The sequence below is a fragment of the Odocoileus virginianus genome, chromosome 28 (assembly GCF_023699985.2).
Source record: "Odocoileus virginianus isolate 20LAN1187 ecotype Illinois chromosome 28, Ovbor_1.2, whole genome shotgun sequence".
NCBI lineage: Eukaryota > Metazoa > Chordata > Mammalia > Artiodactyla > Cervidae > Odocoileus > Odocoileus virginianus.
In genome coordinates this window covers 32,207,179-32,230,890 of record NC_069701.1, presented here as the reverse complement: position 1 = coordinate 32,230,890, position 23,712 = coordinate 32,207,179, and the positions used below count along the sequence as shown (strand labels likewise).

The 23,712-nt window shown below is 54.0% G+C and overlaps 1 protein-coding gene and 1 long non-coding RNA gene across 3 annotated transcripts in view; one reads left to right on the top strand and one right to left on the bottom strand.

Moving 5' to 3' along the window:
* The window catches only part of LOC110125578 (uncharacterized), a 91,260-nt gene that overhangs the window by 18,843 nt on the left and 48,705 nt on the right, over window positions 1-23,712 (bottom strand). Inside the window, exon 1 of one of the 2 annotated variants that reach the window (XR_002310115.2) lies at window positions 1,446-4,190. The exons of the other annotated variant lie outside the window; for it this stretch is intronic. This is a non-coding gene — a long non-coding RNA (uncharacterized lncRNA). Of the gene's footprint in view, window positions 1-1,445; window positions 4,191-23,712 lie in introns of those variants that run through there. 2 annotated transcript variants of the gene reach the window in all.
* ADAMTS8 (ADAM metallopeptidase with thrombospondin type 1 motif 8) lies at window positions 4,095-22,415 on the top strand. Its single transcript, XM_020874666.2, has 9 exons — window positions 4,095-5,171; window positions 11,584-11,823; window positions 12,619-12,754; window positions 13,237-13,404; window positions 14,511-14,812; window positions 16,715-16,898; window positions 19,032-19,204; window positions 19,320-19,495; window positions 21,267-22,415. The coding sequence occupies exons 1-9, from the start codon at window positions 4,122-4,124 to the stop codon at window positions 21,829-21,831; spliced, it is 2,994 nt and encodes a 997-aa protein (XP_020730325.2). The 5' UTR covers window positions 4,095-4,121; the 3' UTR covers window positions 21,832-22,415.

The window sequence follows — 23,712 nt, the reverse complement described above, 5'->3', positions numbered from 1 at the left end:
ATCTTTACCAGTGTTGTCTAATCTAGCAAATAGATAAATTTTGTCTACAGAATGTCAAGGTTAAGAAAAGACAGGCTTTGTTTGCTGGGCAGGTGAACTTATCCTGAGTTTGAGTCCAAATTGTGTTTCTCCAGCTGTAGATTCCTCAGTAGCTTTCTTCATAGTTTTCTTTTAAGTTTAACACATCCTTGAAGGTTGAGGCATGAATGACAATCCACATTACAGTCAGAATTCCAAGAATAGTCCATTCAAGAGAGTAACAGTGACTGATGACACATATTTCCATGCTTCCTGTCCAGGAATCATTAATACGGTCTTATCCATTCCCTGCACAGTGACACCAGTGGGTCCAGGAGGACCGCTAGGTCTGGCTGAAGCTGCTTCACCCAGACTTCAGCTCCAACTGCATGTATTTAATTTGCAGATCCAAACCCTACATCACCTCTAACTGCTAGATAGGTTGAAAATTCTCCTTTTTCTACTTTGCCAATTACACATAGAAGAACCAGAAATTGGGCAATTAGATCATGTTTAGTAATAAATAGATCATCCTTTCCTTTATTCTGTTGAATTACTCAAATTCCTCTGTGGTAGTCTGGGTCTATAACTCCACCATGGACACAGATCCCTTTGAAAACTGAACTGGAGCATTCTTTGATTAATCCAAAGTGTCCGGGAGGCATTTTAATTCTGATACCAATTGAAACAGCAGACATCAATCTTTTAATAGGTCTGTGTTCAAATACAGATACAAATCTAGTCCTGCGACCTCAGGAGTAGCCCAGAAAAGAGAGAGTGCCCTGGGCTAATTTCAAAATACTCAGTTGTCTCAGGATAGAAGTCTATTTTATGAATCTGTCAGTTTGGAATAATCATTCTCATCAAATGAGTTTCTGATTCTCCTGTAAGTCTATTATATAAAATGTTGAAGGCAGTATTCAAGTTAGTCCTCCAGTTTTTATAAGAGCCCTCTTCAAGTTTAATTAATTGTTTAAGCAAAATATTCATTCTTTCAATCAAACCAGCAGCCTGAGAATAATAATATGAAAGATCCATTGTGCATTATGTTAATGGGCAAATGCTTGTATAAACTTACCTTTAAAATATGACCCCTTGTCACCTTGAATATAAAGTAGAACACAATATAAATTAATTATTTCCAACGTTTTAATGGTATTAGTCTGATTGCCTTTCCCAAAATGAATCACCACTGAATATCCAGAATAGGAGTCCATAGCAGTACACACATATTGGCATCGTTTATTTTGAATTAATGGACCAATATAATCAACTTGTCATATCTGCACAGGCAGCCTGCCATGTGCCAATTGTCCTTCGACTAATATGCCAAGCTTCTCTGCTTAATATGTTGACAAACTGGACATTGTAAAATAATAGATTCAATGAGATCCATAGGTAAGGAAATACCTTAATCCTGAGCCCACCTGTATGTTGCTTTTGTTCCCAGCTGGCCACATTTTTGGTGTGCCCACAAGTCAAACCTTTTAAGTCACTGGAGTGTGGATCAACTTCTACTGCTTGGATATGGGTTTGTTCATGTGTAATAGAGATAGGGCATCGTTCATAGAATTTGGAAGACTGAGAGAATCTACTGAAAGATTAGTAGCTCAAACAATTCCCAAATGTCAGACCATAATTCCTTTCCACATCGTTCTCTGGAGTGAATTTGCCAGTTATTCTTTACCCAAAGGGGAAGCCAAGTAGCCAATCCATTGGCTACCAACCAAGAATATGTATATGTGGCATTCAGTTAAACTCTCTTGCTTAATACCTGGTGAATAGAATATAATTCGGCAAATTGGTTACTTTTACCTTCCCCAGTACTTGGCAGCAATTTAGTAGTGACAGAATTATTTGCAACAACTTTTCAATAGCAAGTGCATGCTATATATTTACTGATCCATCAGTAAATCATGCATGCTGTTTTTCTTGTACAGTTAAAAGAGTCAAATGACTTTCCCCATTTTACAGGTGATTCAGATAAATAGCTCATGCTTAATTATACCCTCTTGCTCCAGGCCTTCCATAGAAATCCTTTCATGTAAGACAGCGACCCCATGTGGTTCAGGTTTGGCTTGGTCCTAAATACAACATTTTCACTTGATTATGCTGGACTCCTGGGATTGCTGAATGCTGTAGGTTTCGGGCGAACTTTGTACCCATTGCATGATTGTCGCTTGAGGTCTTAATATTATAGTATAATTTATAATCAAATGTTACATATCAATCAGAGCCCAGTAACAAGCCAATACTTGTTTTTCAAAGGTAGTGTCATTTCTCTCTGCCTCTCAGAATTTCCTACTCCAGAAGCCCAAAGGAACTCTCTCCACCTTGTGTTTTTGCCACAAGATCCGTTAGCATACAATTCTCTTACAACACACAAAATTCTACAGCACTGGGTTGTACTGGCCAGAAGTCTAAAGCATGTTGAAATGGACTTTTAGTGGCATCAAAAGTCTATTATCATTAATCACACCGCTGAAATTCGTTATCTATTCCTAGCTACTTTGTAAAGCAGATTCAGTATCTGACCCAAATGTGGAATACGCTGTAGCCAAAGACCAAAGAGCCCTATAAATTTCTGAGCCACCTTTTTTGTCTGGGGAGTTTTAAATTCCATTGTCTATTGTCTATCTGTAGGTAAAATCTCTCTATGTCCTTTAACCCATTGTATCCCCTAAACTTTACAGTCAGACTCCCTCAAAGCTGTTACACCTCTGTGTCCTTATGTGTTTTGCTCATTTTTGGAAAGGATTGAAGAGGCCATTCTTTCCATTCCCCTGCCTCCAGAAGTGTGTTTTCCCACACTGAGTTATTCCTATCTTGCAAATTACCCAGGAAAGATTGGGCAGCATGTAGGACAGAAAGCTCAGCTTTCTGTGTTTCTCAGAAGCAAGGAGCAGGGACCCTTGGAGGGGATTTGCCAGGACTCGCCCTGGTATTCTGCGATCACTGAGGAGCCCCTGTGTCTGCGGGGGCCTCCTCTTTGAGAGTAAGAAGCCCTGAGAGGTCGCATTCACGTGGATCCTCCACAGATGGCGATGCAGTGGGAGGACTGAAGTGAAGTCACCATCAACTGCACGTTAACTGCAGGCACCATAACCCAGGCGGAGAATCAGGCAGCTGGAGCAGGGGATGGGGCAAAGGACTTCATCGTCCTGACCTCTAGGAATCTCCCTCAAGGACACCTAGGATCCCATCCTTAGAGAACAGGACCCTCAGGCTAGCTCAGACCTTGGCCATTAGGACTGGGGCGTCATCAAGTGCTGCATTTTGAGTTCTTCAAAGAGGTCTGTGGACCGTACTACTCCCTTCTCCAGGTTTCAGCCCCTCTCACCCCGGGGAGGTGATCTTGCAGGACACCATAATCCACTCGCATCCACATTGGAACCCACAGCCACGAGCAGTGGGGGGAGGGGTGCCACCCATCCTGAGGTGCCAAGGCAGCTGAGCACCATTCCGACTGCCTTTTCAGGGCCAAAGACGAGGCTGCAAGCACTTACTGCCCCCTCCCTTCTGGTAACTCACCCCCTTGCTGAGTTCTGCTCCCCTCCCCAGCCTCTGACCAGGCAGTAAGAGTCCTTAGTTGTGCCAACCAGGTGGTATTGTTTGCACTGATCCCCAGTTTGGGGTGAAAAACGTGATTTTTAGCAGGGAGCTTGAGTTTAATATGATCTTTCTCACCCCTCTCCTTTGCTTTACAATGAAGAGCTCTGGAACCCTCTCTGGGAACCTCGTTTTTGCACAGTCGGATCCCCAAGTGACACTGTTGTAGGGACCTGTGCAAGGGTCTCCTGGGGGTGTGTCCTGGGCACCTGACCAGAGAGGAGGGAGCGACTGGGCCCTCCCCAAGATCATTGACTGAAGGGCACGTCCAGAGCTGGAGGAATTAACGTGGCACCACGGAAAACGAGGGGGAAAGAGCTGGCTTTGACTCCTACAGGAGGAGGGGCGGGGGAGCCAGTCCCGCTGACTCCTGATTGGTTTTACATTTCATCCAGAATTTTTTTCTCTCCTCTCTTGCTCTCTCTTTTCAGTTTCTCTCTCTGATCCCAGGGGAGGGGAAACGGGAATAGTGAGAGATCAAAAATAAACCTCTTATGTCAAAGCCGGGAAGGAAGTATAAATACGAAGAGCTCGGCAGCCCACTCGGTGCTTCCCGGGGTGTGGAGGAGGCGGGCGTGAAGGGCGCGCACGCGGCCAGGGCGCCAGCTGCTGCAGCTCCACTGGCCGGGCGGGCGCGAGCCGGAGAGGCTGCCTGGGGACCGCCGCCGCTAGACGCCCACCGGACACACGCCCGGCCAGCCGCCGAGCGCCTACCCGCGAGGACAGCGGCCGGGCCGCCCGCACCTGCCCGCGCCGGGCCCCCTTCCTGCGCCTCCCGCGCCGCCGCCGCAGCCCCCATGCCCCGCGCCGCCCCCCGGTGGCCGCCGCTTCTGCTGCTGCTGCTGCTGCCGCCGCTCACCCGCGGCGCCCCGGCCCGGCCCGGAGGCAGGGGGCCGGCCTCCGCGCTCGTGGTGCCCAAGCGGTTGCAGAGCATCGCCGGGGAGGTCGCGCTCCACCTGTCCGCCTTCGGCCGCGACTTGGAGCTGCGCCTGGAGCCCGATGACAGCTTCCTGGCGCCGGAGTTCAAGATCGCGCGCCTCGGGGGCTCCGGCGGGGCGGCCGGGCGCGAGAGGGAGCTGCGCGGCTGCATCTTCTCGGGCACGGTGAACCGGGACCCCGAGTCGCTGGCGGCCGTCAGCCTCTGCCGCGGGCTGAGCGGCACCTTCCTGCTGGAAGGCCAGGAGTTCACCATCAAGCCCCAAGGCGCTGGGCGCTCCCTGCATCAGCCACACCTCCTGCAGCGCTGGGGGCACGCGCCCCCCGCCACGGCAGCCCAGCCCCTGTCCAGAGCGTCTGAGAGGGAGGCGCAGACGGGAGAGGGTGAGAGGCAAGAGAGGAGAGCCGGCACAGCGGAGGAGGAGGAAACGGAGAAACAGGAGGACGACGAAGAGGGCCAAGAAGAGGAGGCAGAAAGTTCCAGCGAGCCACCACCAACCCTGGGGGCCAAGAGCAGGACCAAACGGTTTGTGTCGGAGGACCGCTTTGTGGAAATGCTGCTGGTGGCCGATGCATCCATGGCTGCTTTCTACGGAGAGGATCTAGAGGTAAGACTTGCTGTGCAGGCGTATCCTGATCACCTCCCAGAGTCTCCAAATTGTTCCCTTTCCTGTCCCTCTGAGAAAATCCTTCCGCTCCTCACCCCAAACAGGCTCCCCTCCTTTCTGAGAACGAGAAGTAACTCTTTTCATGACCTCTGACACCCAGGAGACCACCTGCTCCTGCCACTACCTCCCTTCTGATTGGAGGGGAGGCCCTGGGCCCCCTTCTCCATGTCCACCCCTATCCCACACATGCTGAACTGAAAGTGGGTTTTAAAGCACCCCCAGCTCAGACACCTGCCTCTCCCAGCAGAGATGATGAGTGAGCATTTGGGAAGAGCATCTACCCCAGGCCCCATTTCTCAGCCCCCTACTGTTTCCAGACCTGAGGGGCTCCCAAGGAAAGGCCACTGGGATGCAGAGGTGTCCTTTGCCTGCAGAACTGAGGCAGCCTTAAGTAAAAGACATTGTTTGCAGGGAGTTGAGGCTGGAAAGGGGCTGCCCAACTTCTGTGCGCCCAGCTGGTTCTGATCAGGGGCACAGATACCTTGCCAACCTGGCGCTCAGCCCTGGCAGAACTTGGCAGCACCGGCGTCAGCACGAGAAGGGAGGGGAACAGAATTTCTGCCTGGGGACTCAGCCCAGGAACCTGAAGCTTCAGGGGAGAGGGAAGGAGAAGACGATGGGGATCTGACCTCCTGTGGTGAGTGTTCCTGGTGGAGCCAGAACTATTCTCAGCCCACCTGAGCTGCCCTCCACCCAGACACAGCTCTCTACTGAGCTGGGGCAGGGCACTGAGTCCAGGGGACAGCTCCTGCAGCCAGGCCGATTCCAACTAGATTCCTGATGCTGCAGACTCAGCAGGACTTGTGTGTGTCACCCTACACCCCAGCACCTCCTCCAAGGACCAGGTGAAGCAGAAGGCTCCAGGCGAGGCTGCACGTTCTCTTATCCTGGGAGCGCAGAACCAGAGATGTGCCCCATGGAGGACTGACCTCCCCAGAAGGCACCGATTCCTGAAACGGGCACCCTGGCCGCAGCTGCGGCTCAGTTGCTGCCATTTTGGTGATGGCAGTCTTGGCTATCATCCTATTCTAGCCTCAGCCTGTGCCCAGCTGATGCCTGCCTCGAGGGCTTTGGCACCACCTGTGCACAACAGTCTACATGAGGCACGGTGGACCCTTCTATTTCTTGCCCCAGCTTTCGCAGTCTGTCAGTCACTGGGAAATGCATTCTAGGTGCAAAGGTGGGAAGAACTGGGGGTGAAAGGCCCACGTGGCTGCTTCCCTGGGAGCTGCCAGGGTGGTTCAAACCGTCTGTGTGTTGGCAGTGTTGGCAGTCTGTGTATTCACTCCTCCCAGAGCATGGGATGGCAGCTTTGACCCCGCAGCCCAGTTCTGCCCAAGGACTGTGGGTCTGCACTGACCAAGTATCTGCTTCCCGGCCTTCCAGGAGAGCAGAGGAAGGTGCCAGCCACCTCCTCTGACTCCTGCCCCAGCATGTCCTCCAGAGGGTGGCAGGTGGGGCTTCTCCCATCTCAGGTTGAGGACAGCCATACCTGGCTACCAGGGACCCTGGCAAAGTCCCTCCACCTCAAACCCAGAGTGCAGTGCTGAGCCCTCCCACACACAATTCCTTTCTGACAGCTGCCTGACAACCAGGAGTAGGAAAGCTCACAAGAATAGGGAGATGCAGTGGGAAAAGTCATTGCTTTTTGGTCTTTAGAGTCAAAATGTCCTCCCTGAGTTTCCCTACCATCTCAGCTCAACTCAGCACCCACACACTTATGATGCCATTTATTTGCCTCCAGCATGTACTTGGCAGCTCCAGAGGTCAGAGCCACCTGAAAGCAGACATGCGGGCTGCCAGGCACCAGGGTTCCCAGGCCGCTGAGGCAAGGGCAGGGCTGGGTTCTGCCTCCAGGTCTGCCGCACCAGGCAGCTGGCTTCCTCTTTGCACCCAGGGCCACTTGTACCCTCACAGGACTCTTGGCTGGATGACCCAGCATGTGCGTGTCCCATGTGGTACCCTCCACATACACAGGTTTCTGGACATTCACAGACGGGACTGCTGCAGCAGCCCAGTACCCCCCGGGTCAGAAGAACACCCCAGAAGAGCTGTCAGGCACCTTGAAAGCTGAGGTCCTTCCCCGGGTGGGTGGGGCTCCCTCTACCTTTGGAGCCAGCCCTGACACCTCTCCCTTCCTGTCTCTGCCTGCATCCCGCTGTCACTGCCCCAGGTGGGGCTGAGGCCGAGGCACAGCTGTTTCTATGACTGACCCCTGGCCCCTCTGCTCTGACTGTTCGCCCGCTGTGGAGATGCCACAGGATAGACCTGAATTTCTCAGCTCAATCCCCTGGACTGGCCCATGAGCTCAGCCAAGGCACAAGTGAATGTCAAGGCCAGGTTCCCTAGGACCTGGCTTGCCCAGACACACCTCCTCAAATATAACCTAGTTCTCTGCAAGTAACTCTTCAAGGAGTCCCCTGGAGACCTCGTTCACACAGATGGAGGTGCTTTGGGGTGTCCCAGCCACCAGGGTGTGTAATGAGGATAAAGAGATGCTTCCCCCTCCCCCGTGAAGAGACACACCTGGACTTGGTAATGGAGTCTAGTCTAAGCATTGCTGAGGCTGCTTCCTAGTGAGCCTTCTGGAAAGTTCAGCACCTCGTGGGGAAGCCACACGCTGAGGACATTCAACCTGCAGAATGGTTTACAGGGCCCACACAGTGCAAACACCTGTGAGGGGGCAGAGGAAGAAAGCGAAGGTTACAGGGGATCTGTGACTTCCTCCAGGTCTCCTCACCCGATGGCCGTGCTGGTGCACTGGGCCCTGCCGCCTGCTCAGCACAGGAGGGTCTGTGACTCTGGCTCTGCCTCCCCTGACATCGTCCATGCTGCGGGAATGGGTCACTGAGCCCAGGAGCCCAAACCAGTCCAGCCACCGTGGGAGGCCCAGTCCTGAGAAGAAACTGCCTTCAAGGCCAGAGAAAGAATTAACCGTGCACAAGACTGGCCTCACCGCCAAGTGACAAGGAAGTTTTCCAGACTCTGTACACTTGAGGAGCTCAGACAAAGGCGGCTTTCTGAGAGGGGGGACCACCTCAGAAGAGACCTTAACTCTGTCTGCACCCAGCTGCTGCTGACTGTTCCCGGATGAAACTGCATGAGGAAGGGGCGAGAGTGGGGAGCAGCATCCCACGCTCAGTCTGGAAAATTGTCTAGCCAGACCACCAGCTACTGAGCTTCTCAAGGTGCTGCTGAGCAGGGAGGTCTCCAAAGAAGACCAGAAGCATCCCAGAGTCAAGCTACTAGCCAGTGGCTTCAGGGAGGGCTAAGTCACTTCGTTCCCGTTCCACTGCCCTCCGGGAAAATGTCTCCCACCAGCTCTATCACCAGAGTGGCCAAGTATCCTGGTGTGCCCAGCACGGCCCCTGGCTAGGATTTTCTTGACTTAATTATTAACACTTCATCTTCACTCTCAGAAGTGTCCTGTTTTGGATAATAACAGAACAGACACATGTCTGAGTCTCTGCGGACACGTTATATGCCCGAAAAGTATGAACCCCCACTGGAAAAGACCAAGTCTTCATTTCTTCAGTCTGTTGCCATCAGAATGATCGACCATATAAAGTACTTCCCAGTTTAAAAAGGCCCTAGTCTTCAACAGTCCTAGAGTCACCACATAACTCTCCTCCTGTCCCACTGGGAAGGCAGGTAGGACAGAGACAATGTCAAGGGCATGCGGTCTTGCTTGCATACTTTGTTTTCACTGTCCTGCAGTTGTCCTTGCAACAGCAGAGGTGGGTGGCAATCAGTGCCATGAAGAAGAGCATAGACTTTGACGGAAAATAGACATGCATGACTTGAGTAAGTTACCCCTTTTTCTGAACCTCAATTTCTTCACCAGCCTGACAGGCACTGTTATACCAGGATCTGGCAGTGTCTGGAGAAGACAGTAACATACAAAAGGCATCTGACCCGGGGCCTGACACATAGCAGATGCTCAGCAAAGCACAGCTAACACCAGAGTTGCCTTGGATGGTGCTTTTGGGCCTGCCCTCTGTGGGACTGGAAGTCAGACCTTCCAGTCTGACTGGACCAGGAGATAGGCCCAGAAGTGGGGTTCACAGTCTCATGGCTGCCTGCCTGCCCAGGCCTGGCTCCCTGCCCCCAGGGTCAGTTAGATGCACAGGCACCCGAGCCACCAGTCCTCAGAGGAACTTCTCATCCCCAAAACCTCAGTGAGATGAGAGAAAAGGTAGGTGGGCCAGACCAGGACTGTGGAACAGACACTTTGGACCATACAGGCCTGGCAGCCCTCTTGCGATGGGAATTATCTTAGAAGAGAGCATCCAGGGGAACCTTCATTGTCCTCCCATAAAACCCACTGCCTAAAAGGAAAACTGCTCTCAAGCAGGCTCAGCCTGCCACTTGCATGATTGGAGAGGATGCTATGAACTCCCTGAACCCCAGGGAGGAGAATCCACGAGCCCCAGGCCGTACATCCCGTGTGCTCATGTACCTTCGGTTCACACCAGGGGTCGACAGTCTCTGCTAGTCTGACAGAGCAGCTTGGGAACCAGAGCCTTCTTAAACCTTAGATCACCGGTTCCTTATTCCAAGCCTTTAGGGACTGCTGTGGGGCAGCTGGCGTTTCTCACCTACATGCCTTCTTTATCAAACGTCATCTCCCTAGTCTTGAGATTGTGATGTTGGAACTTGAAGGGCATTCTCTTGTGAGGAGGGTTGCAGGTTGTTGCAGGTTGTTCCAGGAGTTGGCCGCTGGTCCTCGTCGGGGGGGGGGGGGGGGGGGGGCACCCTGGAAGCAGCGGATAACTGGAGGGAGGAGCCTGACAGGCTGCCACTCCTCAGCCCTCACCCCCAGCTGCCTAATGAGGTGGTTACTTGTTTCCCTCAGGAATCTGACTCCGGGAGCGGGTGCCAAGTTTCAGCTTTGCTGATAAGATGTTTACATCAGCCTAAACGTAGCTGGAATGCCTGACACACTAAGTGACCTGCCGACCCGTTTATAGGGCTTACCAAATATCTGGCTGGTTGCCGGTGAGATGAACAGACAGATCCCATTCACAAATAATGGGATTCATCTGGAACTCCCACACATGGCCTCAGCCCCGGAATGTCCCTCTGTAACCTTTCACCTTCGGTTCCTTCCTTCCAGCCCCACCTTCCAGATCACAGGAGGGAAGAAAAAGAGGCTACAGGAGTGTGGAGCCCTGAGAGGCAGGGAGCAGGACTGGCCACACTCCTGGTGGAGGACCATCCCCTTGGTTCCCTGTTCTGTAAAATCATCCTAGACGACGCCCTTCTGGAGGTCCCGGAGGCAAGAGGGTGACCTGATCTGGCCTTCCCGGAGGTCTTGGGAGCTGTTGGCAGCCCAGGGTTGGGCAGAGGCCAAGCACCGACGTCCACTCTTCCTCTGACCTTGGTGGGACCAGAAGCAGTGTGAGCCTGAGAGCCTGGGTCTCACCAGCCCATCTGGTTCTCTACTGCCTCAAGCTGAGGAGAGCAAACCCCCTGGGCTGTCCGGGCAGAAGCCAGGAGGCCAGGCCCTGGGGAGCTTGATGAGAAGAACGTAGACCTCAGAGGCAGACAAGCCTGTGCTACGCTCCAGGTTTAAGAGCTGGGTGGCTGTAGACATGATATTTGACTTGTGAGAACCTCCACTTCCTTGTTGGAGAAATGGGGATAGCCATCCCTACTGCCCAGATCATTGTGAGCATCTCCTGAGGTGACGCATGTCCAGTCTGCGACTGGTGCAGAGGAGCTCTTGTCAGGAGGGACCATTACAGCAAAGTTTCCTTCCTGAAGAGTAGGGGTTACCCCAGCAGACTGAGGACAATTCTTCATGGACTCTAACCTTGAGTGCTCAGACAAGTGCTTCTGGGCTGAGAGCATGAGGGGACGGGTGACTGGCAGGGAGATGGTGGGTGTCCAGGTTAAGGTAGATAACATGTGCAGTCCAGTTGAAGAACTTTCTGTGACGATGGAAATGTTCTGCAGCAGCCATGAGTCATATGTGGCCATTGGTGCTCTTGAAATGTGCCTGGTGTGGCAGAGGGACAGTGATTTTAATTGGATTGAATTTTAATGGATTTAGATGTCCATGGCCATGTGTGGCTGGGCAGGATGTTAAACACACAAGCTTTGGAGCCAGGCCTTCAGGGTTCACGGGCTGGCTGACACACTAGCTCTGGACCTCAGGCCACTTACTCAGCCATGAATTTCTAATAAGTACAAAGAAGGGAAATAATGCCAGTACCTGGGGGGTTTTAGGAGCCTACCCAAAGAGGCTATACACCAATGCCCTGCAGTGAGGAGTGCACAACTCAGGTGACAGCAGGGGTGGGCACTGCTGGGAGGTTGACCTCTCCCTCTCCACCCCTGCTTCCCCCAGAACCACATCCTGATGCTGATGTCCATGGCCGCCCGCATCTACAAGCACCCCAGCATCGGTAACTCCATCAACCTGGTGATGATAAAGTTGGTGATCATGGGGGATGAGAAGCTGGGCCCCGAGGTGTCAGACAACAGCGGGCTGATACTGCGCGACTTCTGCACCTGGCAGCGGGACGCCAACCAGCCCAGAGACCGGCACCCCGAGCACTTCGACACGGCTGTCCTGCTCACCAGAGAGGTTGAAGGCCTCCAGACACTGTGGGGAAAGGGGCGGGCCCAGTGCTGGTCAAAGGGGGGTGTGGCTCAAATGTGGAGCCAGCCCAAATGTGGCGACTGGCTCCCTGCTGGCCCTAGCTGGACAGAGAGCCTTGAATTGGATGGGGGGGGGAGGGGGAGGAGGTCAGGAGGACAAATATGAGGTATTTCAAGGGAAGCAGAAGAATGCATAAGGGCTCTTGTCCAGGAGTTTGCGACCAACGGTCTGCTGAGGTCATGACAAGATGAAAAGGGCTCAAACTGCCCTGAGAGACATGTGGAGTTGGAACAAAGTTCAGAGGTGCAGCTGCAGGTGCAGGGTTAAACCCGGGGGCGGGTAACCAGGGCCTTCCCATAATGTCTCCAAATCAGGAGGCCTTTCCACCTTCCTAGTGAGGTTTAAGTAGGTGGTTTCCTAAAGCCTAGCCAGAGTCGTCATGGGTGGAGGCCCTGCTCCCCGCCCCACAGGCCTCAAGACAGCCCTGAGGCCAACGCTGCATGTTTAGCCCCACTTCACAGCTGGGGAATCCGAGGTCCAGGGGTCAGAGCCCACCAGTCTCCCTATGGGGGTGCCACAGCCTCACCACTCATCAGGCTATCCTGCCTCCCAGGACAGACTTCCCAGGCCCACAGCCTGATGTCTTGCTGATCTAGGTGAAAAATGTCCTTTGTGAAGAAATAGAGATTTGGCTGAAAACATGTCCCTCATCTCAGGAGGTGCAGGAACATGCAGTTCCCGTCCTCTTTCTGTCCTCACCCCTCACTTTCTCCTGAGCAGAACCTTTGCGGGCAGGAGGGCAGGTGCGACACCCTGGGAGTGGCCAACGTTGGCACCATCTGTGAACCCAGCAAGAGCTGCTCCGTGATCCAGGACCAGGGCCTGCAGGCGGCCTACACTCTAGCCCACGAGCTCGGTGAGACCCCCACCTCCAGAGGCCATGACTGCTGGGCGGGGGGACCCGCCTTCCAGAGGCCAGTGGTGCAGCCCCAGGACTGTGCCATGCCTCCTGGTTGTCACAGAGTAACTGCCCTCATGCTCTCTGTCCCGACCCTGCATGAAGGGCCAGCCTCAGGGGGCACAGTGCTCAGATAGAGCCATGAGGGGGTGTCCTGGCTAGGCAGTCAGGATTCAGAAGGTCAACTGCAATGACAGTGTAAGAAAGTGAGGAAACGATTAAGGGGAATGTGAATCGGCAAAGGCCCCGGCAGAAAAGAGAGGGACCCCAATGCTTCCGGTTCCCCTGGGAGAATGGGCTGAGAACTGTCCTTGAGGAAGAAGCAGGTGGGGTTCCTGGATGAGCTGGCACTGCTTAGGTCTTCAGAGCACTGTGCCCCATGGATGGACGGCTGACAGCAGTAGAGGCGGCAGGTGGACTGAGGGTCTCGTCCTCCCCAGGGCACGTCCTCGGCATGCCCCACGACGACTCCAAGCTTTGTACTCGGCTGTTCGGGCCCCTGGACAAGCACCATATGATGGCGCCACTATACGTCCAGCTGAACAAAACACGGCCCTGGTCCCCCTGCAGTGCCTCGTTCCTCAGAGAGTTCCTGGACCGTGGGTACGGTAGGTCCCCCGCTTCTCCCTGGCCAGCGGCGGGCACCCGCATTCCTGGACCATGGGTACAGTAGGTCCCTGCTTCTCCCTGGCCAGCAACGGGCACCCGCATTCCTGGACCGTGGGTACAGTAGGTCCCTGCTTCTCCCTGGCCAGCGGCAGGCACCCGCATTCCTGGACCGTGGGTACGGTAGGTCCCTGCTTCTCCCTGGCCAGCAACGGGCACCCGCATTCCTGGACTGGGGTATGGTAGGTCCCCTGCTTCTCCCTGGCCAGCGGTGGGCACCCGCACTCCTGGACCGTGGGTACGGTAGGTCCCTGCTTCTCCCTGGCCAGCAGCGGGCACCCGCATTCCTGGACTGTGGGTAGGGTAGGTCCCCGCTTCTCCCTGGTCAGCGGTGGGCACCTGAATTGCTGGCATCTCGGGATGGGAGACACTGAGCATCTGTGTCCTCACTGCCCTCTAGGGCCGAGTGCTCTAACCACTCCTCTAGCCTGCTGTTCCTCAGCCCAGCTTCTAGCACCAATGAGATTATCTGCAGAGCAGATAGAAGTGGTCTGAGAAGGTCTGTTGGAGAAGGTGGGTTCCCACAGACCTTGAGGGAATGGAAGACTGTCATACAGAGCAGAGAATGGAGCCTCCGGCTGGAGTTATACATCACAGGGTAGTGTGAAAACAGCAGAGAGGCAGGAATGCCCCCTGAGAGCAAGGAGTGGGGCAAGGTGCCTGGTGCAGGCAGCCTGGCTTGTGGAGTAAAGAAGTGAAGACACAATTGATTCTTGATGCAAAAATAATAGATTGTTCAAACATCAGTACTTTGGCTTTAATTCTCTGGGCCTGGATTTACATCCCCAATTATACTGTGATTTAGATTAGTGTTACAATTAGCTGGCCTTCCCTAGGTAACCACTGAATACAAATAAGACGTTCTGGATGACAAAGAATTCAATCCTTTAAATAAACATGCTACTGATAGTCAAAACTTGGGAGGAATTTCTCTAGATGATGGAGTGTTGACAGTTTGTGGACTGAGGTCAAGGAGACCTTGAGTGTCCTGTGGGAGGAGGGAACCCCTGGCCCTTATTCCTATTTCTCTGCTTCCTCCATTCCTCAGGGGACTGCCTTCTGGATGCCCCCTCCTGGGCCATCGCCCTGCCCACAGACCTCCCTGGCCGCAGGGCCCTCTATGACCTGGACCAACAGTGCAAGCAGATCTTTGGGCTGGGCTTCCGCCACTGCCCCAACTCCTCTGAGCAGGACACCTGCGCGCAGCTCTGGTGCCGCATTGATGGCCCCGACCCCCTTTGCCACACGAGGAATGCCAGCCTGCCTTGGGCCGACGGGACACCCTGCGGGCCGGGGCATCTCTGCTGGGAGGGCAGCTGCCTGCCTGAGGAGGAAGTGGAAAAGCCCGAGGTGAGGGATGACCACTGGGTGTCAGGGAGAGGGGAAGGGGGAGGGCTGTTTCCATGGAGGAAGCCACACTTGAGAGCTAGGAACCAGGAGACTTGGGGCCAGATGCAACTATGAGTAGAACCACACATCCTTTGACACACAAAGCAAAGCGTATTTATTCAAACACAAGAGGAGCCCTTCAAGGGTGTACTCAGAGCAAATGGACGATGCTATCAGGGCTTGGGCGTTTGGGGAGCTTGCCTTTGGAACAGCCGTGGACTTTGACTTGGAGGATTGGTGCTAGGTGTGGACTCTTCTGCACAAGACTGTCGTGGGCACTCAATAAACAGAAACCATTATGAATTCTATTATAAATAGAGTGAGTGACAGCAGAGAGGGACATCCTATCAAGAAGGAGGGGAAAGTATTCATGCCCTACCCATGTCTGAGGTGAATTCATAGCTAGGGGTCAGGACAGTGGGAGGAAGTGTGGGGACCCCTTGTTCCAGGAGGAGGGAAGAAGGAAGGGGAATCACCTGTGAGCCTCAGAGAAAACTTGGCAGAGTGAACCTGCAGGAAAGGCAAGGCAATGTTGAGAAGGGGTTTTAATTGACAGGCTCCTTTGCCCTGCTCTTAGTACTTCCAGACTGTGAGACTAGTCACCTTTCTCTAACTGGAGTCACTGAGCCATCTCTGAAATAATGTCCGATGGGTCCCAGCCTGGGTCTGGCCCAGCTCTGAATCAACAGGTTGGCCTGCGCTCGCACCCTCCAGAAGGCTGTCCTCAGGGCGCATCCTGTGCACTGAGGCCCAGGGGCCTGTGTGGCCAGGTAATCCACATGTTCCATCTAAGCTTGGACCAGGATGGGCATCATGGATTCATTCTAAGCCCCCTCCTAGCCCCTGCCCAACATGTGGCTTTTCCCAACCCCGTCCTGTAGTGTGGGCTTCACACAGTCCTGAGGGGAGAGATGGGAAGGTGGTCCCCTCCCACCTTCCCCAGCAGTGCAGCCAAGCTCCACACAGGAAAAGTTAGCCAGAAAGTGATCCCAGGCTAGTGCTTCTAATGTATTTTTAAGGGGAAAAGACAGATAGGAAATACTGCATATATTGACAGAATCATGTCTCTGTAAAATAAAAACACAGCACCTTCATGACAATAGTCAAAGCAAAGGTACAAAGGGATATTGATGAAAATCATGTCAGTGGCTTCATCTAGGTAGTGGTATATTTTTAAGCATCACTTTCTCTCACATCTTTCCTATTTTTCATTTTTTATAGGATCACGTATGACTCTTGTAACCTTTAAAAAATTATTTTCATTTTGAAAACTCTGTGTACCCATCCATCACAACTGCCTGACCTCAGGGTCAGTTGTAAAGCTGGATGTGACTCTGTCTGTTCCCAGCATGTCCCACTCACTCCTGGACCTGGCGGCTAGTAGAGTAGCGGCCTCACCTCCCCGAGAGCCTTCCTTCAGGTCAGCGCTGCCCAGCCTCAGCGCTGGTGGTGTCCGGGCTGTGTGCACCCTGGCTGTATAGGCTGAGCAGCTCCCTGTCCCCCACTCGCTGGAGGCCAACAGCGTGCATCTGGCCCAGCTGTGGCGACCAGTGTCTCCAAACACTGCGGGAGTCTCAGCCCCCGTGGGAAACCACTGTATTTTCCTCAGCCTTATTCCCATAAAAGTGTTTCATTCAGCAGCTCCTACTGAGCACCTAACAAAGGGCGAGGCACTGTTCTAGACCCCTGGGTGCTTGGGGGGCAGCCGAGGGCCAGGCCAGCACAGACTGTGGTCACTGGGAAAACGAATCGGGCAGTTACCGAACTCCACCCACCAGTACAAGCACAGCTAAGAAAGAAGGTCCCACCGAGAGCCTAGGCCCTCTCCCCTCCCCCCAGTCAGCGCGGCCTTGTGTGTTGCAGGCTGTGGTGGATGGAGGCTGGGCCCCGTGGGGACCCTGGGGTGCATGTTCACGGACCTGCGGAGGAGGAGTACAGTTTTCATACCGCGAGTGCACCAACCCTGAGCCTCAGAACGGAGGGAAGTACTGCCTGGGTCAGAGAGCCAAGTACCAGTCATGCCACACCGAGGAGTGCCCCCCGGACGGTAATGGCCAGAGCGGCTGCTGCGGCGCCTGCAGCACATCCCTGGAGGAGGGCGGTCTTCCAGGTTCAGGGCTTTCCAGGGTGCAGACAGAAACAGGCTCTTGAGGTACCACACTTCGGGGCAGCCTGCAGCGCCCCTCACTGTGCAGGGAGAGCCTGGCAAAATCAGAGAGAAACAGCCCTGGGTTTTGGAGACATGGACATGGAGGACCTAACTCCCAACCAGCTTATGCACTGGGGCCGGGGGAGGGCTCTGCAGAAGGTGAGAGTCGACAGTAATACTCCTCCTGGAAGAGTCTAAACCCTGGTCTGTGTGCAGAACAATGGAGGCATTGTCCAAAGCAATTGTTGGAGCCACCTCCAGGGTCATTCCAACCGATGTTCAGCCCAGGGCAGAGGGAAGGTTTCTGAATCTGATCCTAGCACACACTTCTCCTGAGAAGGTTGCCCATCTCCCCTTGGGGCCATGGCATCTGCCTGCGGGAACCTTCCTGGGAAGTGGCCTCATGTCTGCCTCCCAGGCACATCCCCCAGTGCCCACAAGAAAGCACATGCCTTAACTCCTTAACTCAGAGCAGTGACAGCTGCAGAGACATCAGAGGGAGTCCCGGCAGATCTTTGCCCCACCACCCTGTCCAGCTCCCCGTCGCAGTTCCAGGGAGTGTGGCAGACAGCAGATGGCACACACTTTTAGGGAGGTTAGAGAAGTTCCTCCAAGCACAGAAGCCCAGCCCAGGGAGGGCAAATAGCGAGGGAGTCTGGAGGCTTTGTAGTTTTGCAAGACGAGGAGGAGGCTCTAGAGCCTCTGCCTGGAATTGTGGGCATCCTCCTGGCACACTAGTGAAGGGTCCCTGGGGAAACGAGAGAGAGGAGAGGAGAGCGGAATGAATAGAGGCACGAAGGAGACACGGACAGGAGCGGAGACCAGGATTTCAGGTGCACTGGTACCAGCCATCTCCGTCAGTGGGTGTCTAGCGCCTCTTGTGAGCCTCAGCTGTCCTGATGCCCTCTCAGGAGGGGGCCTGGCCACCTGGGGTTTGAAGCTCCACAGACCATAAAGGTGTCCAGCTGGGTGGGGAACCTCAGCAGTAAGAGCAGTGCTAACTTCAGGACCGCGAGAAGGAAACACCCAGGTCTTCCTGTCTTAGAAGCAGCAGGATGGGTGGGAGACTGGGCACCAAGTCTCACAGGAAACCCCCGGCCTTGGCTTGTGAGCAGTGGACTGAGTTGCGGAGTGTGGGAAGGAGCATGCAAAACCTCAGCTCATCCTGAACAGAGAACAGGACTTAGTGACATGCTGGAAATAGCAGATGTAGGTGCTCAAATGTCGAGAAGATACCAGGGTTCCAGTCTCAGGCAGGAAGGTGGTAACATCACCCAATGAAGAGTCAATCAGGTGATGGAGGAACCACACGGAGTCAGGCCTCACTGAGCTGGAGGTAATCGCAGTGTCTCCAGGTGGACTCCCCCAAGGACACCCAGAATTACAGCAAGTAGAGTGCAGAGGCAAGATCAGAATTAGGGGCAGAGGGGGCCTCTGTCCAAACATCCAGTGTCAAGAGTCATGATCAGCAGAGGGTCCAAAATATACCTCCATGTGTCATTCTCTGCTTCCCAGGCCTACTGAGCTATCCCTATCCTCACCTAGGTTTGGTGTTGGTAGTGGTTTAGTCGCTAAGTTGTGTCCAACTCCTGCGACCCCATGGACTGTAGCCCGCCAGGCTCCTCTGTCCATGGGATTTTCCAGGCAAGAATACTGGAGTGGGTTGCCATTTCCTTCTCCAAGGGGTCTTCTCAATCCAGGAATCGAGCCCAGGTCTCCTACACTGCAGGCGGATTCTTTATACCAACTGAGCCACAAGAGAAATCGAATCTGTAAAGCAGAATTAAGACCCTCCCCAATAGAAATGCTGTCTTTCCCAGAAAACCCCCCCAGGGCTGGCTGCTCCTTTCCTGCCTCATGAGTCAGCGCTGAGGTCAGTGCTGAGGAAGGGCGGACTGAGGTGACAGGCGTCCTGGGGCCAGGTCAAGTCTAGGAGGAAGAAGGTTGCCCAGAATCTGGGCATCTCCCCCTCGGGGTCCTCCCTGCTTCAGTTCAGCATGGTGACTCCGTGACCTCTCATCCTTGTTTTAGGGAAAAGCTTCAGGGAGCAGCAGTGTGAGAAGTTCAATGCCTACAATTACACAGACGTGGAGGGAAACCTACTGCAGTGGGTCCCCAAGTATGCGGGGGTGTCCCCCCGGGACCGCTGCAAACTGTTCTGCCTAGCCAGGGGGCGGAGCGAGTTCAGAATATTTGAGGACAAGGTGAGGAACCTTCTGGAACTCAGATGCACGGGTGGGGAGGAAGGCCTCCTGGCCCGGACCACGTGCGGGCTGCATCTATGCTCAGGTCCCTTCAGACCCCGCTTCCTTTCTGCAGGTGATCGACGGCACCCTGTGCGGACCCGATACTCTGGCCATCTGTGTCCGTGGCCAGTGTGTCAAGGCTGGCTGTGATCACGTGCTGGACTCACCTAAGAAGCTGGACAAGTGTGGGGTGTGTGGGGGCAAAGGCGACTCATGCAGGAAGGTGTCTGGCTCCTTCAGTCCCTCCAGGTGGGTCTCCCAGGAGTCCTGTCCCTAGCTGCGGGAGTGGACCGGGCTTTAGAGATAGACAGTGGCAGCCCCTGCATACCCGGGAGCGCTAGCTGCAGTGTCTGCATGAATTCGGTGTCCTCTCTGTCTCAGAGTGGTTGTGAGGGGTCAGGAGGTGGGAGAGCACGTGGCACAGTCTGATCGGCAGAGGGACCGCTGCAGGCCACGTGCACAGGGCTGCATCATCTCTTAGTCAGTCAGCAGCAGATCTGCGCTGAGTAACCGGGACCCCTGCCAGAAGCAGCTGCTCCAGGCCTGCTGTGGGAAGGACGTTTCACCTGTACCTGGCGGGCCCTGCCCTTTCTGCAGGTGGATCTTCAGAAAGGGGGCTCTTGGGGGACCTCGGGAGTCTTGGAGGTTCCTGAATCTGAGAGCCCCAGATCCTTTCTCACACCTTAAATCCATAAGTTCATGTGAAGTGAAGTGAAAGTTGCTCAGTCTGGTCTGACTCTTTGCGACCCCATGGAGTATACAGTCCATGGAATTCTCTTGGCCAGAATACCGGAGTGGGTAGCCTTTCCCTTCTCCAGGGGATCGTCACAACCCAGGGACTGAACCCAGATCTCCCGCATTGCAGGAAGATTCTTTACCAACTGAACCACAAGGGAAGCCCTCCTATATTTAAGTGCTTTCACTTCTGATTGATTCCTAAAATGAGTCTGTCAGGGCCAGGATGGTCATTCCCTGTTTATAGATGAGGAAACTGAGGCACAAAGAGATAACATGATCATCTGAGGTCACCATGGCAGGTAACGACGTCCAAGGAGAACCCAGTTTTCTCCTTTCCTAGGGGTTTTTTCCTGCCCTGCACACACTTCCTAGAGAAGAAGGGCAAGGGTCCATGGCCACACTGCACCCCTACCCAACTCCTTCATGCTACCTCATCTCATCAGAATCAAAGAACAGAATCTGCTTTCAAATACAACTCGCTAGTCTGTTCAAATTTAAACTCAATGATATAGAAAAGAGAACCATGGGGTGTGGGGCGGTCAAAGGGGGAGTCCCCACAGTGCTCACTCAGGCCTTAGAGCAGGGGCCAGCGTCCTCTCAAGCTTCCCAGTGGGCATGAGGCAAGAACAGCAAATACAGAGTGACCGCCCTCCTCAGTCCTCTTCACCTCCCCACTAGCCTGTGAGACCAAACACTTTCTACCCGCAAAGAGAAGAATAAGAATTCAGGGTTCTCCATCCCACAGAAAGTCCAAGGCCCACAGTAAAGGGGAGACATTTGCCCCAGAGCACCCTGTCCCCCCAGACGGCCCAGCTCCTGGTGCTGGCACGCCCAGGAGAAGGCCCCTGGGCACAGAGTGTCACCCTGCTCCCTGCCCTCAGCCACACAGCCACACCTCCAGGAACAGACGGACTCTGGGAGGGGAGTGAGGCATCCATCTGGTCGGATCCTGGAACAGGCACGGGGAGCAGAGTCTTCCACGCGGACTTGAGCAGCAACAGCCCAGCTTTCACTTCCCTTTGGGCTGCCTTCCCCTCTGTGCTATCGTCAAGATCTCATCTCCAAACATTTACAATAGAGCTGCCGGGCAAAGCAAAAGTCCCAATGTACAGAGCATTCTTACTGGCCTCACCAGCTAATTTACTGGCAACTTTATGCAACTATTTCCTGGTTTGATAGTGCAAATTTTTGTCTGCCCACCTCCAATCCCTCCACTCTGACCTCCTGAGTGCCTGGCTGGGGAGCCACAGGTCCTAAGGGTATCTTTCTGTTCCTGTCACAGTTATGGCTACAATGACATCGTCACCTTCCCGGCTGGCTCCACAAACATCGATGTGAAACAGCGGAGTCCGCCGGGAGTTCAGAACGACGGCAACTACCTGGCCTTGAAGACCACAGATGGGGAGTACCTGCTCAATGGAAACAACGCCATCTTTCCCACAGAACAGTACATCCTGCTGAACGGGACTGTCCTCAGGTACAGCGGTGCCTTCACCTCCCTGGAGCGGCTGCAGAGCTTCCAGTCCCTGCCCGAGCCACTGACCTTACAGCTCCTCAAGGTCCATGGGGATCCCCTCAAGGTCAAATATACCTTCTTTGTCCCCGACGATGTGAACTCCAGCAAGCAGAGCAGCAGAGAGAGGACAACCACCAATGTCATTCAGGCCCTGCTCAACACGCGGTGGGTGCTGGGGGACTGGTCTGAATGCTCTCACAGCTGTGGGGCCGGCTGGCAGCGGCGGACAGTGCAGTGCCGTGACCCCAGCGGCCAGACCTCTGCCGCCTGTGACGAGGCTCTGAAGCCTGAGGATACCAAGCTCTGCAGAAGCCTGCCTTGCTTCTCGTGATCCAGAGTAGGTGACTTCTGCTCATGGACTCGGGGTGTGGGGTGTAAACAAGGTCACACTATGGTGACCCCACATCTGGAGGTGGTATTGCCAGCCTACCCAGGCCTTACACCACCATGGCCCTCCATCTGGGCGTGAATCTACAAGGGGAGGAGAGGAGAGTGGAGACAGACCACAGATGCTGTGGGGTGGACCCTCCTTGGTCCAAGTAGAGGGCATAAGGTAAAAGGGACACAAACAGAAGACTCGTTCAGCCTGTTTGAAAGGGGGAAGCAAAGTTAAATGAAAAAACTGTTTTCTACTTGGTTCCCTTGATAAATAATCTACCTCAGTGAGGAAAATATTAGTCACAGAGAGACGGGGAGTTGGGGTGATGGTGAGCATCACGGCAAGCCCCGTATTTGCGCCCTGAGGTGTCTTCAGAGATGACCGGGACTATCTTCAGTATTAAACCCATCGGCTGGAGGGCTGCAAGCCCAGAACTGTGAAGAGCCCCGTGTTCTCAGGCTCCCACCTGCAGGGGTGGATCCACTTCAAGTATTTATGCAAATGTGTCTCTGAACTAAAGTGTGCTCTTGTGCCAATGCAGTGGTCTGATCTGGCTCTGTACTTCTCTGGAAGGGCAGGGGACCCTGGGCCCCAGGACAGAGGCTGAAACTAGGTCAGCTCACCTTGAGCACACCCGTGGAAGCTGGCACCTTGCCTGCATCTCTGAGACCTCCCTCTGAGTGCTCTTGTCTGCCGAGTCCAGCCAGTTGAGGCAAGGCTGTATCTGCATACTCCAGACTGGAGGTTCCCCAACTTCAGCGGACATTAGGGTCATTAAAGGCCTGCTTGAAACACAGATGGCAGGGCCCAAACCCAAGGGTTTCTGAGTCAGTGGGTCAGGGACTGCAAATCTGCTTTTCTAACAAGTTCAGAGATGACATGGAGGCTGCTAGTTCGGGGACCCTGCTTTGAGAAGCCCTGCTCTAGTGGAAACTTCCAACTCCGGGGTAACAAAGGTTTGGCAATGCCCTCAGGTTGCTTATTCTTGGGAAATCCTCTCCCATTCCACTCTGCGTGCGTCCTCATCCTCATATTTACATACCAACCAGCTGGAGAAACAAGATTCTCTTAGCATCTGAGGAATGCCGCACCTGTTTCTAAGGACCGTCATCCTAATGACCTCAGCTCCTTCTCTCCACATCGAGTTCAGCCCCAACCCACAACTCTTTTGACTACACAAACGGCAGCTGTCCCCATCAGCACTGTTAAACAGAATGACCTCCCCACCAGCACCTGAAACCTGCCCGAGAACCCCCTGATCCCACCTTACTCCAGGTCCCCTCATCTCTGCCTGGCTCTGAGCAAGCCCCCAGCTCATCTTCCATGTGGTCTGGTGTACAAGGAGCTTAGTCCCTGGGCATAGTGGATGGAAAGGAACAGACGACATCAAGAGGCGACACTCTAATGAAGATGGGAGAAGTCTGAATGAGGATCTTCCCTTTTCTGTCCCCTTTGGCCCCCTGGTCCTTCCCTTTAGCATTCTCCTAAGACCCCTTCTAATGAAAAGTGGGCTCAGCAGAGAGGATGCTGCACAGAGCCTGTGTGAGAGGAAAGGTGCCCCTGGGAGGACTTGGTTGTGGGAGGCAGGCAAATGGGATTTCAGCCCCAACCCAGCCTTCTGAGGGTTGTCTTGATGTGGTGCAAACTCCATGTGGTGGCCATGGACACCACTGACCACTTTTCCCTGACTGCGATGTCCTTGGTGAGCAGGAGGCCAGGCTTGCCTCAGCATAAACAAGCACACACAGGCATGCTGATGATGACCAGAAGTGCCATATTTGTCCTTGTTGCGCACCAGCTTTGTTGAGATAGACTGTATTTCTGCAATTCTTT